The sequence below is a fragment of the Sus scrofa genome, chromosome 7, assembly GCF_054392235.1.
Source record: "Sus scrofa isolate SSC_HxYL_T2T_F1_AM1 chromosome 7, Sscrofa_HxYL_maternal_Yorkshire_Landrace_v2.0, whole genome shotgun sequence".
Taxonomy (NCBI): domain Eukaryota; kingdom Metazoa; phylum Chordata; class Mammalia; order Artiodactyla; family Suidae; genus Sus; species Sus scrofa.
In genome coordinates this window covers 7,400,981-7,421,426 of record NC_139389.1, presented here as the reverse complement: position 1 = coordinate 7,421,426, position 20,446 = coordinate 7,400,981, and the positions used below count along the sequence as shown (strand labels likewise).

The window sequence follows — 20,446 nt, the reverse complement described above, 5'->3', positions numbered from 1 at the left end:
ATATATGTGAAAAATTAAGACGGTGATTGAACCCAGCAGAGGCGGCCTATGAGAACACCGGGTAACAGTAAATACATGAAGACTTGGCTGAAACTTGGCAAAATATCTTCAAGTCAATTCCAAAGTCAAACGCACAGAAGACTCATAAAGACTCAGTTATACACATGAAGAGATTTAAAAAAGTACACTACACATGGTACAGCCTAGTCTACTAATCAATTTTTACTCTTAGTAACACACTCCTCCCATGTTCCTTGCAGGAAAAGGCAAGAAAATTACAATTTTAGCAAGCACTGGTATGACTCTTGCTTCTAATGCTTGAAGAACTGGTGCTTAGATTAGTTTTACTGATTAAAAAAGAGAAAGAAGAAAACTCAGTCTGTACAGATGGCCAAAAACACACGAAAAGATGCTCAGCATCACTAACTGTTATCGAAATGCAAATCAAAACTACTATGAGGTACCACCTACACTAGCCAGAATGGCCGTCATCAAAAAGTCTACAACAGGGAGTTCCCGTTGTGGCGCAGTGACAATGAATCTGACTAGGAACCAGGAGGTCGTAGGTTCGATCCCTGGCCTTGCTCAGTGGGTTAAGGATCGGGTGTTGCTGTGAGCTGTGGTGTAGGTCGCAGATGCAGCTCAGATCTGGTGTTGCTGTGGCTGTGGCGTAGGCTGACAGCTGTAGCTCCAATTCAACCCCTAGCCTGGAACCTCATATGCTACGGGTGCGGCCCTAAAAAGACAAAAAAAAAGTCTACAACAATAAATTCTAGAGAAGGTGTGGGGACAAGGGAAGCCCCTTATACTGTTGGTGGGAAGGTAATGGTCAAACAGTGTGGAAGTTCCTCAAAATAATAAAACAGAGCTGCCAGGGAGTTCCTGTTGTGGCTCAGCAGTAACAAACCCAACTAGTATCCATGAGGATGCAGGTTTGATCCCTGGCCCCAATCAGTGGGTTAAGGATCCTGCATTGCTATGAGCTGTGGTGTAGATCGGCAGCTGCAGCTCCCTTTGACCCCTAGCCTGGAAACTTCCAAAAGCCTTGGGTGCAGCCTTAAAAAAAACAAACAAAACAAACAAACAAACAAACAAAAACCCTGCTATTATTATCCAGCAATCCCACTCCTGGGCCGGAGAAAACCATAGGTCAAAAAGATACAAGTGGAGTTCCCGTTGTGACTCAGCAGTAACAAATTCGACTTGGATCCGTGAAGCCACAGACAGGTTCGATCCCTGGTCTGGCTCAGTGGGTTAAGGATCTGGCATTGCTGTGGCTGTAGCACAGGCTGGCAGCTGCAGCTCTGATTCGACTGTTAGCCTGGGAACTTCCATATGCTGAGGGTGTGGCAACGCTGGATCCTTAACCCACTGAGCAAGGCCAGGGATCGAACCTGCAACGGTTCCTAGTCAAATTCGTTAACCACTAAGCCACGACGAGAACTCCTCCTTTTTTTGTTTTTTAAGAGCCACATCTGTGGCACATGGAGGTTCCCAGGCTAGGGGTCGAATCGGAGCTGCAGCTGCCGGCCTGCACCACAGCCACAGCCACAGCCATGCAGGATCAGAGCCGCGTCTGAGATCTAGGCCGCAGCTTGCAGCAACACCAGACCCTTCATGCACTGAGTAGGGCCAGGGATCGAACCTGCATCCTTATAGATTCTAGTCAGGTTCTTAACCCGCTGAGCCACACCAGAAACTCTAAACTGCTTAAGTGTTCTCATACTGTTCCAACTACTCCTCTCAGGGTGAATGAATCTACGTCTAGTTTTTCATGGTCGTGCAAAGAGAATCAGACAGATTTTACCGAACACCTTCCTTCAGTCTCTCCTTAGATTAGAAGTTCTAGGCCATCTTTAGGTTTTCTTTTTTTTTTTTTTTTTGTCTTTTTTTGCTATTTCTTTGGGCCGCTCCCGCGGCATATGGAGGTTCCCAGGCTAGGGGTCGAATCGGAGCTGTAGCCACCGGCCTACGCCAGAGCCACAGCAACGTGGGATCCGAGCCGCGTCTGCAACCTACACCACAGCTCAGGGCAACGCCGGATCGTTAACCCACTGAGCAAGGGCAGGGACCGAACCCGCAACCTCATGGTTCCTAGTCGGATTCGTTAACCACTGCGCCACGACGGGAACTCCTAGGTTTTCTTAATACATAGTTGTGTGAATAAATAAACCCTTCGCCTCCTATTTTACACCCAATTTTTTCATCCACTTCTCGAGACAACCTGATCAAAGCAGCCATCGTTACTGGGACTGCAGCTCCGGGCAGCCAGCTGAGGCCCTAGAGCTCAAGAGAGGGGTGTCTCCCTCCACAGCTGGGGTGTTTCTCAGCAGGGGCCTCATGTGCACAGCACTTTCACAACCTCCACCAGCAGCAGATGACACCATCAGGGCCGTCAGGCTTGGCCTTCAACACTCTCAGTTCCTTTCTCCAGCGGGGCGGGGGGGGGGGGGGGGCTGCCTTGTTCTCAGCAAAGGAGATGGAAATGCACAGAACCCATTTTCCTGCCAATCTGTAAAAGACAGTCTTGCCAGCAGTTCTCAAGGTGGGTTTCTAGACGAGAGGCATCACTATCTCCCGGCAAATTGTTAGGACTACAAATTCAGAGGGCTGCCCTGATTCTACTGAATCTAAAACTCTGGGGCTAAGGCCCCACACTCTGTTTTTCCAGGCCCTCTAGTGGATTCTGAAGCATGCGCTGTCTGGAAGTCACTACACTATTCGTGTCATCTTTCTTAATACTCATAACTTACCCAGGAACTAAACAGTCTTTATCATTCCCGTTACCGCAGATGGGTAAACTGAGGCTTGGCATAGACTAAGACCAGTATCACATAGTTAGCAGACAATGGGAGCCAGGACTTAAACTACACTTCTCCCATTCCAAAGCCTTTTCGTAATATCATGAGAACTCAAGGGGAGGTGGGAGGAGACGCTGCTGCAGTGGTTCAGAGAAAGAGAGGAAGATAAATATGTGTGTATACAACTGATTATTTATCTGTTATGACTTTGAAATGCAACTAATTTTTTTTTTTTTTTTGGTCTTTTTGCCATTTCTTGGCCACTCCCGCGGCATATGGAGATTCCCAGACTAGGGGTCCAATCGGAGCTGTAGCCACCGGCCTACACCACAGCCACAGCAACGCGAGATCCGAGCCGCGTCTGCAACCTACACCGCAGCTCATGGCAACGCCGGATTGTTAACCCACCGAGCAAGGGCAGGGACCGAACCCGAAACCTCATGGTTCCTAGTCGGATTCATTAACCACTGCGCCCCAGCGGGAACTCCTAATATTTTATTGTTTTAAAGAATCATTGAAATGCAATACTATGGTTTGTGAAAAAACAAAAACAAACAAAAAAATGGGAGTTCCCCTTCTGGCTCAGTGGAAACTAATCTGACATCCATGAGGACGCAGGTTCGATGCCTGGCCTCTATCAGTGGGTTAAGGATCCAGCGTTGCCATGAGCTGTGGTGTAGCTTGCAGATGTGGCTAGGATCCCAAGTTGCTGAGGCTGTGGCGTAGCCTGGCAGCTATAGCTCCGATTCGACCCCTAGCCTGGGAACCTCCATATGACACAGGTGTGGCCCTACAAAGCAAAAAAAAAAAAAAAAAAAAAAAAAAAAAGCCATAGCTTCAGTATGGTTTAATTACGCAAATATCCTGTAGCCTGTCCGGGTTGCTCTACCAGGAGCTCGGCCTCTTACGACTTATCAGTACTTACCAGCCTAGGCACTCAAAGGCCAGGCTACACTGCAGATTAAAATCCTTTAATGACCTCACCCAGATTACCGTCCCACCAAGAGCCTAGAGGCTTTACCTAAGAGGAAAGACAAACCAAACAGACCTGCATCACTAATACCATATTTTGAAAATCATGTCCAAATTTATCACGTGTATTTTAATACTATCTGGCCCTACCAAAATGATTTCATTTAAAACCTCTGTTCAATGGACAGGAACCCAAGGAAGTAGCTGTTTTGTGTCATTCCTCCTTCAATCAGAATTTCTCGGAGTTCCCTGGTGGTCTAGTGGTTAGGATTTGGCACTTTCACTGCCACAGCCAGGGTTCAATCCCTGGTCTGAGAACTGAGATCCCACATCAAGCCACTGGTGCCACAGCCAAAAAAGAAGAAGAAGAATTTTATCTCCATATTGCCTGAGTAAGTGCCGGTGTAATGTCATCTGGATACCAAAAAAAAAAAAAAAAAGCTTTGCCATAAACCTGAATGCTTTAATGATGTTCATACAAACATGATGATACCAATCGATCCGTGTTCATAAATCTCAGTCACTGTACAACCCAAAATGCACCCTTTGTGGCGCTAGGAACTGAACTCAAGTTTGAACTGAGCTGCAGAGAACACAATGCATACTTTGAAAAAGTCTGGGGCTGATCCGGCCACACCCAGGTGTAAGGCCCCTGTAAACTTTCTGGAGCGGACACATACCTTCCCAACGGCTCGGTGTTGACCTTTGCTGAGAGCTACACCTGGAGAAATGTTTCAAGTTTCTTTCTATTGTTGTCTTTCATTTCCTCATGCTCCCGATTTATTTTTTTCCCAAGCCAATAGCTAGACACTCCAGGTCAAATTCAGACAGAAGCAGCCCACCCCATGAACCGGGAGTGGGCCAGGAATGGGACAGACAGCAGGGCTGGATAAGTGCCAAGCTGTGGGAGAAACTCAGAGGTGGGGAGAGGCAGGTGCAGGTCAGGCAGAAACTACCTGGAGGCGACCACATAAGGTGTTTCTCTTGCCATCAGATGCCATCCAATGATGGGCTCAGGTTGGCTACCTGGAGAGCAGATTTTCTAAGGAAGGACTCTGCCCTATTCACATTCTCGAGGAGCTCTTGCTAACTCTCCAAGGTATCACTGGATAGCTTTATGCGTACCCGTAGCGTTTGTTGGCCTAGCTATGATGCAATCATACCTTCAAGCCATATCTTATCCACCGTTTCTCTAATCCTGACCATCAAAAATGACTCCCACCCACCCACCTCCGGTAGAGGGTTCATCACCCTTTGATCTCTATCCAGGCCTCCCCGGACCCAACCCACAATATAAAGTCACTAAACTTTATATTCAAACATTCTAATCTCTTTTTTTTTTTTTTTTTTGTCTTTTTGCTATTTCTTTGGGCCGCTCCCGCGGCATATGGAGGTTCCCAGACTAGGGGTCCAATTGGAGCTGTAGCCACCGGCCTACGCCAGAGCCACAGCAACACGGGATCCGAGCCGCGTCTGCAACCTACACCACAGCTCACGGCAACGCCGGATCCTTAACCCACTGAGCAAGGGCAGAGACCGAACCCGCAACCTCATGGTTCCTAGTCGGATTCGTTAACCACTGCGCCACGACGGGAACTCCCAAACATTCTAATCTCTAGCTGTCTCCTAACTGCAAATCAGGCACAGCGACAGGATGCATGTGGGGCAGTGATGGGGAAGATACAAATGGATGTCACCTTTCTCACCCTTAGAGAACCTCCACACGGAGCAGGGAGGGCAGAGGAGGATTTCACTTAGCAGGCAGCTGAATTCTACACTGGCAGGAGTGACCTGGCGCACGGGAGAGCCCTGAGTTGGAGACCCAATCACCTGGGAGGCAGGTTATCAGGGATGGCGTCTGGAGGAGGTGACCTCCAAGGTGAGTTACAAAGGGTGAATGGGATTAGTCAGATAGGTAGGAAGGGTATCCTAGAGAAGACACTATAAAAAAAGTCCAACCCCCTCCAATTTTTTTTTTTTTTTTTTTTTTTTTTTTTGTGGCTGCCCGGTGGCATATTGAGCTGCAACTGCAGCAATGCCGGATCCTTAACTCTCTGTGCGGGGTCGGGGATCGAACCTGTGTCCTAGCACAGATGCTGCAATCCCATTGTGCCACAGCTGGAACTGCATCCACTCAAAAAATGTTAAGTGACAATTGCAAAAGTGTGTAGGACCAAGCCGTTGCTGGAACATAAAGCACGCGGTATCAGGTAAAAAGAAGTCGAGGTAGAGAGGGATGGAGGGCCATGCCACATTAAAAGCTTCAACTCGGAGTTCCAGTCGTGGCGCGGTGGTTAACGAATCCGACTAGGAACCATAAGGTTGCGGGTTCGGTCCCTGCCCTTGCTCAGTGGGTTAACGATTCGGCGTTGCCGTGAGCTGTGGTGTAGGTTGCAGACGCGGCTCGGATCCCGCGTTGCTGTGGCTCTGGCGTAGGCTGGTGGCTACAGCTCCGATTCAACCCCTAGCCTAGGAACCTCCATATGCCGAGGGAGCGGCCCAAGAAATAGCAAAAAAAAAAAAAAAAAGCTTCAACTGGACACTCAACATAAGGAAAAGTCATTGTAAAGCTTTAAGCAAGGGAACAAGAAGTTCCCCGGTGGCTCAGCAGGTTAAGGATCCGGCATTGGCACTGCTGTGGCTCAGATTTGACCCCTGCCTGGGGAACTTCCACATGCTGTAGGTGCAGCCAATAAATAAATAAATAAGACGAAAGAAGGAAAGAAAGGAGAAATGAAAGAAAGAAAGAAAAGAATGAATGAATGAAAACATCTTGTACTTTTTTCTCACCTAGATAATAGGGTGCCTGAATAAGGGCCATTTTTTGTACATTTTTGCGATGAACTTAAAAAATATATATAGGTACCGTTTCATTAGTTTTATTGCCTATAGACTTCATAAAATATCTCTGGAAGAATATATAAGGAAGCAGTGATACCAGGAGCTAATGAACCGCAACATTTAAAATTTTTGAAACTTGTGAATATATTTCTTGTTTGTTTTGTTTTTTTTTTTTAATCTTACTTTTAAAAAATGTTTCCAAAAGAGGGATGGCTATTCAGAAGAAAAAAAACCACACAACACCGTGAGCAGCTGGAGTGGAGGAAAATTAGCTCAACATACCAATACACTAGAGTCACTAAACTTTATATTCAAACATTCTAATCTCAAAACTTAAATTTCATAAAGTCATATCCGTCTGCTTCCAGGGCCACCCTCAGTTCACAGAAGAGTGCCTGCCACCACGAAGCAAAATATTTGTTGACTGCTGAAAATAGAAATTTCAAAAATGGAGTTCCCTGGTGGCTTTAGCTGGTTAAGGGTCTGGGGTTGTCACTGCTGTGGCTTGGGTCACAGGGTTCGATCTTTGGCCTGGGAACTTCTGAATGCGTCAGGCATGGCGAGGAAAGAAAGAAAGAAAGAGAAAGGAAAGAAAGAAAGGAAACACGATGTGAAAATGTCAAAATGTTCTATTATTATGATGATTATTTTTGAAGACTTCTATTCTGTGTGAAGACAGCGTCCTCCAGATACTGCGTTTTCTTTTGTTTTTGGAATAAGGATTAGGTTCAACGTCAGCCCGGTGGCTTTTCACCCCCCAGCCTCTGTGAACACATTACCTGAGGAATATTTCCCATTTCTACTGGTCAGAGAAGGGAGAGCTGGACCAAAGCCTGCTCTCCGTGGGGGCTGGGGAGGCGGGCACAGAGGCTCTGGGTGGGCTGTGGCAGTGGGTTCCGAAAAGGACAACTTCCTAGGGCTGCCGCTGGCACCGGGGCACCTGCTGAGCATCTCTGCTTCCAACACACACACACACACACACACACACACACACACACTCCCTTCTCCATAACTCCACTAACCTTACTTCCAGCTTAAAGCAGTCAGGGGGAGCTTAGGTCCATGGTCCTCTGCATTTTTTTCTCCTAAACTCATCTTTTCACCTCTCTGGGGTTCTGCAGGGAATTTGCTTTAAATACTCAGCGGCGGGGGCGGGGGGGAATTATTTCTTTTCCTGGGGCAAGAGAAACACTTCAAATGCAGGGTCAGGCCCCGGCTCTGCCTTTTGATAGCGCATCGCTTCGCTCTTTCTAAGCCTCCTTGTCGTCCTCTGTTCATGAGGATGACGCGACTCTTTCTTCTCATAATTAAAAGGGGTGATGGAGAACATACATCTGGTGCCAACGGTATTAACAAAAACAGCATCAGACGCCACGTATGGAGTGTTTACCGTGTCTGGCATCGTTACTTGTGAATGATCCGGAGAAGCTCCGTACACTGGGACTCCCCTCCTGCAAGGCTTTGTTAACCTCGTGGGTCTGAGCTTAAGTTGCTCAGGGGATGGCACGCCTCTGTCCCCAGCTGCCGTGCTGGTCCCTTTTCTGCCCACTCTCAGTAGGTTTCAGGGAGCTCCCCTCTAGGTGAGCCCTTAGGCATGCGGAGTGACTGCGAACTCATAATTGCTCTGAGTCTACTTTCAGGTATGACATGAACAGCACTCATACACGTCAACAGTGAGGACACGACAAGCAAGAGCAGGGAGTGTTTCACCCATGGCTGGCATGGGGTCACCTCCCCACAGGGCTGACACCCACAGCCCAGCTGGCACAAGAGTGGAAATGAGTGCACTGGGACATCACCAGAAGCCCTGCAGGTCGCACAGGTCCTGCCAGACAGCATAGGGGAAAGAGAATTTTGAAGAGAAATCCAGTCTTGAATCCAATAGAGAAATGTGGTGCTGTTTTCTGCCCCTGTTCCTTGGCCCCAAATGATCACCAACACTGGAAAAGACCTCACAGGACACAAAAACAAGAGGCTGCAAATGGGACTATCTCAGAAGAAAACAGGATTTAAATATTGAGAATTGGGAGTTCCCGTCGTGGCTCAGTGGCAACGAATCTGCCCAGTGGGTAAAGGATCTGCAGCAACGGCTACAGCTTCAATTTGACCCCTAGCCTGGGAACTTCCATAGGCTGAGGGTGCAACCCTAAACAGAAAAAAAAAAAAAAAAAAAAAAAATTGAGAATTGACTTTGGATCCCCTCTGATTAAGATCTCTTGTATCTCTTTGTTTCAACTCTTTGTTAGTTACCTATTCTTCCAGGCAGTAAAACATCAGACTAAACTTATTGAACCAAGTCTGTTGAAACCTGAGCCCTTGTTCAGGTCTAAGACTAGAGACGTTTGAGCCACAGTGATCATCCGTAAACATCCAAAGAAGATTCAAAGATGCCGAAAACTGCCCGGTGAACTTTGAGCCTCCAAGTAAAACTGAGTAACAGCCTCTGAAAGAAACACTATCTATTTTAACTCAAATTCTGGAAGGCTTATTCAAAACCATTACCTTACAGCCATGCTTATCAAAGACTATGAAAGGCATTTATTCAAAAGATTGAGCTATTGCATATGTCAATCATCCCTCAATTAAAAAAAAAAAATCCAGAGCTAAAAGTCAGTTACCATGTGATTCGAGATCAAAGGTAGCTTTGCTACAAGTCCTGCAGCCTGGCAGACTTAGAAAGCTACATCGCGCAGTTCTAAGACAGAAGAGCTGTCACGAAACTGTCACTAAAAAAGCAAGCAAACCAGTCGCTTTCTGGGCATTTAATTTTTGTTTCCGCAATAATTTCCAAGAGGAGCTAAATGTTGGCAAATTCAACCTACGAATAAGAAAAAAATGGGGATGGAAATTCGTACCTACCTGGAATCCTATTAAGCGTCACCCAGAAGTGTTCGTCAGGGCTGTAGGTGTCTTTGGACCAGTGGAGTAGATCAATGGCCCTTTGGTCTTGGAAGACAAAGTTGACAAACTCCCGGGTAAGCGCCACATAGGCGGTGCCAAAGTAGATGGTCAGCTGATGTGGAGGGGGGGGTTTCAAAACATTAGTGTTTTTCACAAAAGAGCCCTCTTTGCCTAAGTGCTCTTGGTGGACATATTTCGTCCGCTTAATAGCATGATCGGGGGGCAGCACCCCTGGGGTGATGTTTTTCCCTTTAAATCCTTTCAGATACTGAATGATCTCCCTGTTGGTTTTCAGGGGGAAGTCCTGCCCGCAGGTGTTGATGGCGTATTTCCACGGGACTTCAGAAGCTAGAAGGTCTTCCAGGCAGTTCAGGTCCGCCTGGAGCCTGGAAATTCCTGCGTAGACCACGGGCTCTATCTTTGAAGCAAGAAAAGCATTCTGGAAGCAACTCAGTAACTGCCACACGGACTTCTTAAACTCGGAGGTGGCTTTCTCATCCACATGGACACAGTAGATATTCTGGGGCATATAGACAGCCCTGAAGAGCCTTTCGAAAGTGTCAAAGTCCTTATGGATGACCATGACATATGCCAAAGGGAAGGCAGCTTCTTCTTTGGACAGGGGGCTTGTGATGTAGTGACTCTGGATCCGGTAGTCCTTGCAGGGGGCACTTCCCACCCCTGACGTCAAAGTCTTTTCCCACAGAAAGGATGGCTTATCTTCCAAGGCGCAATTACAGGCATGGATTTTCAAATCCCTTTCACTGGAACCATTCAGTTTCCCGAAAGTTTTCGGCGGGCTCAGTTGGCTATTGTAAAGTATCACCAAAACACCCACACTGAACACAGCGAAGGCAAAAAAGCAATACCTCCAAAAGTTCATTATTTTTCACTTCCCCGGGGAAGGAATCTCTTTCCAAGGACTGAGAAACGATCGGTGCCCGAAACCACCAGGCTGAAGCGACCTCTTTGCCCAGACTTGAATTTCAACAGCTTTTCCAGAGGGGTTTCTTTTCCCGGGGTCCTTCAATCCTCATGTATCCTCTGCCTCGGGGTCGCGGCCATCCTCGTTGGTTCGGCGACGGGCCAGAGATGCTTCTCGCGCGCGCCCTGGTCTTCGGGCCTCCGGTGCGGAATCGCCGCGGCCGGCGGAGCGCGCCGGGCTCGGCCCCGCCTCCAGGAAGCCCGTCTCATTTGCATCCAAGACGCCAGAGGATCGTAGCAAATTGCCTTCTGGTCTGGAAGGACGGCTCCTTTCGCCGGGGCGGTTTCTCCGGCCTCACTCCGCCCCCCTCCCTCCAAGCTCTTCTGATCGCGCTGCTGGGCTCACGCCTGCACCTTGCCTGCGCCCTAGAAGTGGTTCTGCTCTTGCTGGCGAGCCCCGCAGCCTGCTAGCCGGGCTTGGAACCCACAGCCTTCGGACTGCTGTTCCTCCGCTTGATTTCTCTTCCTGTTGGGCGGCCCCCTTGTTTTCATTTCAGGGTTATCTCTACCTCTGGGCATACACAGACACAGCTAAGGACAACCCCCCTTGCAACACGCCCAAGAAGAAGACTATCGCGGGGTGGGGGGGGAAGGCTGATGGTGGGGGGGCTGTTCGCTGGGTTAAGTCAGACAATTTCTGATGATTTTACATAGCACATCGCACTTCCCTGGACTGGCTATGGACAGAGGGAAATAAGAATTACACTCGCGGGGGCGTGAGATGGCGGCAGAAGGAATCTAGGAGTGACTTTTAACTTTAAAGGGTCGTACATGAAATAAACACATCTTCGGTGGCCTGCCAGGGAGAACGGTGATTGGCATTGCTCCCAGACAGCAAAGGCTGGTTCCCATTTCACACAGAGCTTCAGATAACTTGAGCTCTTCACACAGTATTATCTACCGAATGTGGAGTGAGGAGCCACTGGGTCTTTTTAAAAGCCCGACATCTTCCGATTTGAGGTCATTTGGTAGAAGGCAAAGGATTCTCCTTTCCACCCCACCTCCTCTCCCACTTCCTTACTCTGAAGAAGAAAGGACAAAAGTCTTCAGAGCTGTGGCGGAAATTCCTGGAAGTCTCAGTCAGTGTAATGCAGGGGAGGCGGGAGAAGAAGCCCAGCAGGTCTGATCACATTACAGAGGGGTTCTCATAGCTCACCTGTGCTGGTGCCGCCAGCAAATCAGCAAACGTGGGGGCGTGCTGCAGATGAAGGCAGGTGGTAAGGAGCTTCTGGGGGAAAGTTACTGGTCCCACTAACTAACAGACCAACTGTGGCAGCCCCAGGAGCTACAAGTGGCCCCCCTCCCATCTCATTCCAGCAGTCACCCAGCTAGTCTACCTGTCCGGGCACGATGTGGCACCTGGAGCAACTGCTCCTGTTAGGAAGACCGTGGTATCTAAAGAGCAAGCGCCCTGCCCTCTTCCCATCACGTGCCAGCACTTTGCTTTCCACAGTTCACTGGACTCAAAATGACAGCAGTAGCATGGGTGTGGCTGAGAATGAAGAGTGTGGCCCGCAACAGCAGGAAACCAAGGATGCTGCTGCCATCGAGCCATCGCATGACAACTACTCCTGACAGTGAGCCCCGAGGGACCTCAGGATGGAAACAAGATGCGTACCACCAAGCCATCAGCCACTGCAGTCTCCCCCAAACCCGACCCCCCGGCCCAGCGGTTCCCCCTGAGGACACTCGGGTGGGAAAGCACAGGACACCGGCCCAAGATACGGTGGTGCATGCATATCAAATCAATGATTTCAATGAACCCAGACTTTTGCATTTCCCCATACATAGAAAAGCATTAAATTCCTTGAGATACCTGGTTTTCTTTCTTCCTTCCTTCCTTTCTTTCATCTTTCTCCCTCTCTCTTTCTTTTGTTGCTTTTTAGGGCTGCATCTGCCAGGCTAGGGGTCCAGTTGGAGCTACAGCTGCCAGCCTATACCATGGCCATAGCAACTCGGGATCCAAGCTGCTTCTGTGACCTACACCACAGCTCATAGCAACACCCATCCTTAACCCACTGAGCAAGGCCAGGGATCGATCGTGAATCCTCATGGATACGAGTCAGATTCGTTTCCGCTGTGCCACAATGGGAACTCCCTGGTTTTCTTTAATTAACAATAGTCTGCTCATGTTTGGACTACCCGGTCCTTGTTGCAAAAACTCCCTTGCTGCTACGGAGCAGTCCCTTGAACCCATCTGTGAGGCTGTCTCCTGGCGTGAAGTCCTCAGAGTGTTCAACTTTTAGGTTGTGCAATTCCCCCCCCGCCAGCCAACCTGACAGATATTGATTTAGAGGGGGACCCAAAGGGTTGGCAGGGATCTCAAAGATCACCTAGCACAACCCTGTATTTTACAGATGAGGAAACTAAGCCCGATACAAATATTTTTTTTAAGGTCATTTGGCTGGATAGTAGAAGTCAGAGCCTTAAATCTGCAGCTCACTGGTCCAGATACCAGAGCCAGTCTAGTTGGTTTCAGATCCGAGCTGGTCACTAACCAGCTGTACCAGCAGGGTAGTTCCTTAACCTCTCTAAGTGCCAGTTTCTTTGTTTGCCAGATGGAAAATAACAATAGTTCCTATTTCACATGATCGTTAAAAACATTGTCAGGAGTTCCTGTTGTGGCTCAGAGGAAACGAATCTGACTAGCATCCATGATGAGGCAGGTTTGATCCCTGGTCTTGCTCGGGGGTTTGGGATCCCAAGTTGCCATGAGCTGTGGTGTAGATCACAGACATGGCTTGAATCCTGTGCTGCTGTGGCTGTTCCAGCTCCAGTTTGCCCCCTGGCCTGGGACTCTCCATATGCTGTGGGTGTGGCCCTAAAAGGACAAAAAAAAAAAAAAGATGAAAACATTAAATCAGATAATTCTTTGCTGTTGTTGTTGGCCACGCCCATGGCTTGCAGAATTCCTAGTCCAGGGATTGAAATGGTGTCACTGCAGTGGCTTGGGTCAATAACTCAACCCAATTAAAAGCCTTAAGAAAATAAATGCTGGATCCTTAACCACTGGGCTGCCAGGGAACTCCTAAAAGAGACAGCTCTAGTTCAGTTTATATCTGCTTATATAAGTTCAATAAGCATTAGTGATTGTTCTGCTGTTGTTTCCCTTTTGAAAAATAGCCAATGTTTTTGACCCTGTTAAGGAACCGATCTTTTGATTTCTGTTTACTAATAATAGAAAAGGAAAAAAAAAAAGCATTTATTTTCTTAAGGCTTTTAATTGGGTTGAGTTATTGCTACTCTAAAAGAGGGAAGGTTAAGAGTTCCCATCGTGGCTCAGGGGTGACAAACCAGACTAGTATCCATGAGGACTTGGGTTCGAACCTTGGCCTTGCTCAGTGGGTTAAGGATCTGGCATTGCCATGAGCTGTGGTGTAGGTTGCAACATGCCTTGGATCCCCAGTTGGTGTGGCTGTTGTGCAGGTTGCAGCAGCAACTCTGATTCAACCTCTAGCCCCGAACTTCCATATGCTGCAGGTGCAGCCCTAAAAAGCAAAAGCAAAAAAACCCAAAAAACAAAATCATAAAAGAGGGAAGGTTAGAGTTCACTCTTCCTTTCCCATCACTGTCTCCCTTCACCCTGGGGAGGGAGGGAAATGCAGGTGCTGAAAGGGAAGTACTGAACAGTTTGTTTTGAGGGTTTGACTTCCTTTCATTCTTACTAGAGCTGCTCCTTTTTCTGCAAAGTATGCAGAGCCGGGAGGGAAGGCAGAGAGAAGAGAGAAGACCTGCTCTCACTGCAGGTTCGGTTGGTTTTTCTCCTCTTTGCTTTAGATCCTCAACCCTTCAATAAGGAGCTCAGGTCGGATGCTGAAGCAAACCCAACAAACCTTTAATCGTGATCTAGTCAAAGCGGTTGCCAATGAGCAGGAGTGCAGCGTGATTTACAGTTCAGAACAGCAGGACCCCAAAGCCCTGCTCCAGTCTGCTCTGCCTTAGTTATTTACACTGATTTAGATGAACAGCCAGCGATAGGGCGCGATTCTTTTTTTAGTGCTTGGCGCGGCAGGAGGTTTGTTTTGCCTGGTATCTGTGGCAACTGAACAGGCATTTTCTTCCAGCGCATAACTGGGCAGGCTAAGCGATTCACTTCCAATCAGGACAGGATTTCTGCTCTGTTCACTCTAGTTGGCTTAACGTATCGAAAACGGTCATCAAGTGGACATTTTGGGGCGCTCTCTGCCTCCCTCTGCCCCAGGATAACCTTTACTGCCACAGTCCTGGGGGCAGCACAGGGACAGCTGCTGAGAACACAGAATTATTTCAGCTCAGACATTAAAGCAAAAAGCTAGGCTCTCTGGAGGTTTTTGGAGACTACGATGGGATCTTTTCGTCCCTATAGTCACTTTTAGTTCTCATTAACCTTGTTTGCGCCGTGCATTCACCCCAGTTGGGCTATGGGGGGCAAATGCAAATGCCTTCTTGCAGGGGTGGGTGGGGTTACGATCTGGACGGATCTGTTCCCAAGTCCTTAGCTTCCTCCCCTACCTCTGACTGCTTCTTTGGGCACAATTACCGGCTACTGAACCGAGGCAAGGTTTTTTGCTGGGTCCTCCAACCTCCGTCCAGGTGACCCCATCCTGCTTCCCATCAAAGGTGCTGGTTGTCAGTCTGTCAACCTCAAGCACTTTGGCCACCAGCAAGACCCAGAAGGTAAACCAGAAAAGATCTCCCAGCAACCAAAATAATGACCACATACATATACACAAGGGAATATTACTCAGCCATTAAAAAGAATGAAATACTGGCATTCTTAGCAACATGGATGGACCTAGAAACTATCATGCTAAGTGAAGTCAGCCATACAATGAGACACCAACATCCAATGCTTTCACTGACATGTGGACTCTGAAAAAGGACAGACGGAACTTCTTTGCAGAACAGATGCTGACTCACAGACATTGAAAAACTTATGGTCTCCAGAGGAGACAGTTTGGGGGAGTGGGGAGATGTGCTTGGGCTGTGGGATGGAAATCCTGTGAAATCAGATTGTTATGATCATTACACAACTACAGATGTGATAAATTCATTTGAGTAATTTAAAAAAAAGTACAAAAAAATAAAAATAAAAATAATGACCACACATTGTGGACTGGATCCACACGCTCAAACAGGTGCAGGCAGGTTAGCAAAAAGGTCAGTGAAGCTGGTGGAGGGAGGGCAAACAGGGCTGCTGAGTTTGCAAGGGGCAGCTAACGTGTGCCAGGGTGTTGGGGACATGGAGGGAGGGCACGGACCGTGGGGAAGAGCCTTTGGTTGGCTCCACCTAACGCAAGCAAGCAGCTCCTTCTTAATGCCAGCAGTGAATGCCTTGTGGAGTCACGGGACCAGCGCTGCCAGTTATTCAGATGTTTTAAGAGTGATAAATCTGAACTTTATAAAAAAAAAAAATTCCAAACTCTTTTCACTTTTTTTTTTTTTTGTCTTTTTGTCTTTTTTGTCTTTTGTTGTTGCTATTTCTTGGGCCGCTCCCTCGGCATATGGAGGTTCCCAGGCTAGGGGCTGAATCGGAGCTGTAGCCACCGGCCTACGCCAGAGCCACAGCAACTCGGGATCCGAGCCGCGTCTGCAACCTACACCACAGCTCACGGCAACGCCGGATCGTTAACCCACTGAGCAAGGGCAGGGACCGAACCCGAAACCTCATGGTTCCTAGTCGGATTCGTTAACCACTGCGCCACGACGGGAACTCCCCAACTTTTTTCAATGTTATCAAGCAGTCAGCATATTTTTAAGACCCAAGTGTACACTCACACACACTGCACCCTGAAGACTGTCCTGGGCCTCAGGATGCTTTGGTTTAAGCATCAGAGCTCAGGCATTTGAACCCCTCTGGAGGCTTAGCTTATTCAGTCCCGGTTTAGACACAATCATAACAAACTCTCTCTGATCTAAGCAGGGAAGAGGTCACAAATTAGAAGCGAAAGTGTAGAACTGGTTCTTCGGCACTTTTGTCGGCAAGAGGTGAGAGCCCGAGAGTGAAATAGGTTCAAGGAAAACAGCAAATGTTTCTGTAAAAGATTGAAAACAGAGCTACCAAACGATCCAGCCATTCCACTCCTGGGTAGATACCAGAAACGATGGACACTCGCATTTGAAAAGACACATGCAGCCCAGTGTTCACTGCAGCACTATTTGCAGTAGCCCAGACACCGAAGCAACTCAGGTGCCCGCCAACAGATGACTGGCTCACGGTGTACACACACACACACACACACACACACACACACACACACACACACTGGAATATTACTCAGCTGTAAAAAAAGAATGAAATATTATCATCTGCGGCAGTACGGATGGACTTAGAGATTACCATGCTAGGTGAATTAAGTCAAAGACAAATAGGCTATCATTCATATATGGAATTAAAAAAATAAGACAAATGAATCTATAAACAAAACAGAAACACACTCACAGACATAGAAAACAAATTTATGGTGGGGTTCCCATCATGACTCAGCAGAAACGAAGCTATTATCCACAAGGACACAGGTTCCATCCCTGGCCTTGTTCAGTGGGTTAAGGATCTGGCGTTGCTGTGAGCTGCTGTGTAGGTCGCACATGAGGCTTGGATCCCGTGTTGCTGTGGCTGTGGTGTAGGCCAGCAGCTGTAGCTCTGATTCGATCCCTAGCCTGGGAACCTCCATAGGCTGTGGGTGCAGCCCTAAAAAGAAAAAAAACAAAAAACAACCCCAAAACTAATGTATGGTTACCCAAGGAGAAGTAGGAGTATGAGATTAACAGATAAACACTACCGCACACAAAATAGATAGGCAACAAGGATTTACTTTCTAACACAAGGAACTATATTCAACACCTTGTAATAATCCATAGTGGAAAATAACCTGGAAAAAAACAAAACAAAACAAAACGGTAACTGAATCACTTTGCTGTACACCTGAAACTAACACAATATTGTAAATCAACTATACTTCAGTTAAAAAGAAAAGAAAGACTCCAAAGAGTCGAGCAGTGCAAGGTCATTCAATTAAAGGATGACCGGCTTCATGCTGCTCACTGACCCCTTTATTCCTGTCATCAATACATCTGGTGGTTACAGCTATCAAATAAGTTAATACGATGGCTTGAAAACTGTGACAATCTCTGACAACACTTGGCCGACCCACTGTTTTGGGGGTGAAAGCAAGCGGAGTACTAATATTTAGTAAAACAGAAATCTAGGGGTATTACTACACATATTGTACATATATGCCACACATTCTACGTAAAAAGGCTTTTCTGAAATGTTTATTCAAATTACTTTTTTTTTAATTAACTGTTTTGTGCACAAAAGGGTAGGTTTTAAATTATCTAGGAAGCTCACAATTCTGACAAAACTTTTTCCGAAAGAAAGTGAAGCCAATATCTTTTTCACATGCTTCGACATCAGCTAGCAATGCTTTTTCGGTAAAAGGCCAGGTAGTACATATTTTGGCTTGTGAACCATTTGTTTTCTGAGGCAACCATTCAACTCTGTTACTGTGTTTGTAACAGTGTGTGGCTGTGTCCTGCTAAAGCTCTATTTATGGACACTGATATTTCAATATCGTATCATTTTCTTTTCTTTTCTTTCTTTCTTTCTTTTCTTTCTTTCTTTCTTTCTTTCTTTTTTTGTTTTTTGGAGCGCCTGAGGTCTGTGAAGATGTAACTCTACAGATGTAACCAAAGACATAGCAGTGACACTGCTAGGTCCTTAATCTGCTAAGCCACCAGGAAACTCCCTCATATCATTTTCATGCCATAAAAATAGTCTTCCTTTGACTTTTTTCCCATCCATTTAAAAATGTAAAATCAATGAAACTGGAACACACTGTCACGCCATGCACAAAAATAAACTCAAAACAGCTGAAAGACTTAACGATAAGACAAGACACCATCAAACTCCCGGAAGAGAACAGAGGCAAAACATTCTCTGACAGCAACCTTAAAAACGTTTTCTCAGGTCGGTCTCCCAAAACAACAGAAATAAAAGCAAAAATAAACCAACGGGACCTAATCAAACGGACAAGCTTTTGCATGGCAAAGGAAACCCAAAAGAAAGCCAAAAGACAACGTACAGAATGGGAGAAAATAGTTTCAAATGCTGCAGCTGACAAGGGCCTCATCTCTGAAATATACAAACAACTTACACAACTCAACAGCAAAAAAGCCAACAACCCAATGGAAAAATGGGCAAAAGACCCGAGGAGACATTTCTCCAAGGACGACCTAAAAAGGTAAACTCATTCTTAGCTTGGGGGCAGTGCGAAAGTAGGCCAGACTGAGTCCACAGGCTGTAGGTGGTTGGCTGATGTCATTTCTAGATAATCATCAAGTTCCTCAGGCCTACATTTTGTAATAGCAGAGTCCTCGCAAGCGCTTTGGAGATGAACAAACGTGAAAGGAGGAGTCAGTCCCCTTTTGGTACCTCCGGGGGGGTCAGCGTGCAGCGCTCCGGGCTCTTCACCTTGGTTTCCTTTCTTCTGGAAAATGCAGACATGAGCAACATCGCCGTCCTAGCCTTCTAAAGAGGTTTAAAGGGGTGCTCCCAGAAATAGAGCTTCGAGCTGTGCCCTGCACTCCGCAAATCTTCCAGCATCTCTCTCTGTGGCCGAACTCGGCTCTGAGAGGACCCCAAGCACCTGCCCACCTGCCTAGGTACCTTTAGTGAAACAGAACAGCTGTACCTGTTCTCACCTAAAAGATCCCAAAGGACAGGTGGGAGCCACCAAGGGCATCGTCATCCCAGGCAGTGCCAGTCTCTGCTGCCCTCTCCCTACACCCCGGAATGAGGGAACTGCCTTCACTCCCACTTGCAGCCTCTTGAGCCTGTTCCTTCAAACTGCACCCGACTGGGTTACCTCTCCTGCTGGTACCCCCAAAAGGCTGTCATAAGCATGGCGGCCAAGACCAAGGCTTTGCATCAGGGTTTCAATAGGGCTCTATTGTTTATTATGTGACCCTGAGAAAGTTTCTTGGGTTCCCTGTACCTTGTTCCCCCAATTTTGTTTGGTTTCTGGCCACCTGGGGTATATGGAGCTTCCCTGGCCAGGGGTCAGATTTGAACCTCAGTTATGACCTGCGCCAGCCGCAGCAACGCGGGATCCTGTGCCAGGCTGGAGATCGAACCTGCGTCCCGGCACTGGAGAGACACCACTGAATCTATTGAGCCACAGTGGAAACTTCCATTTCCCAGTTTTTAAAAAGATGCCGCAGAAGGTCTCTGAAAATAAATCTGGCCAAGAAGCCTTCTGCATCTCTCCCCAAACAATTCCACATAACCTCGCCCCAGCTTAACCTCTCTTTCCAGGGTCACACTGCTTTTTTTTTTCTACTTCCTTTCCACTGCTACTTAAGGTAGCACATTTCTTTCCCTCTGGGGTTAATCGCCCAGATTTAATTCAAAGTGTCCCTCCCTCCAAAAAAAAAAAAAAACCCCCAAACCAAACACATATACATAAATTTTATTGTTGGCTGTATGCTGTTAAATTTCAAGGAACCGAGTGACTCTTTGTCTTTCTCTGCACCTTTTCTGTTCCCGAATGTCTGATCTGAGAAAAAAAGATGGCATATTTATAAGGAGAAGACCTGTCGTGTCCCACGTCTGCCCAGATCTGGATGCTTTCCCGGCACCCTTTTCAAACCAAGAGCCTCCGAACTCTTCTGCCTCCATCTTTTTTGACTGTTGAACTGAAGTTTCAAGGAGACGATGTTTCTACTAAGAGCTAGTATTTTATCGTCCAGTTGCTACCAGAGATCTGTACCTGGAAGACACTCTTTTTCTTCTACATGTTTTCAAAGAGATGAAAACAAGAGTCTTAAAATAGAGATGACAGGGGTTTCCTCCAACGACTAATTTTCATAGCCCTATCAAATTATCGACTCATTTTCAGTGTTACTCAATCCACTGTCATGCCAGCTTCTTTCCCACAGAACCTGCCATATACCTGAGTTTAGACAGT

At 47.1% G+C, this 20,446-nt stretch overlaps 1 protein-coding gene across 3 annotated transcripts in view; it reads right to left on the bottom strand.

The window, feature by feature from the left end:
* LOC100152566 (N-acetyllactosaminide beta-1,6-N-acetylglucosaminyl-transferase) overlaps window positions 1-20,446 on the bottom strand; it is a 93,780-nt gene that overhangs the window by 27,073 nt on the left and 46,261 nt on the right. For 2 of the 3 annotated variants that reach the window (XR_014809581.1, XM_005665561.4), the window contains exon 1: window positions 9,474-10,962. The exons of the other annotated variant lie outside the window; for it this stretch is intronic. Coding sequence is in view for 1 of the 2 variants with exons in the window: in XM_005665561.4 (XP_005665618.1) it covers window positions 9,474-10,398 (925 nt within the window). In the remaining variant the exon portion in view is untranslated. Of the gene's footprint in view, window positions 1-9,473; window positions 10,963-20,446 lie in introns of those variants that run through there. 3 annotated transcript variants of the gene reach the window in all.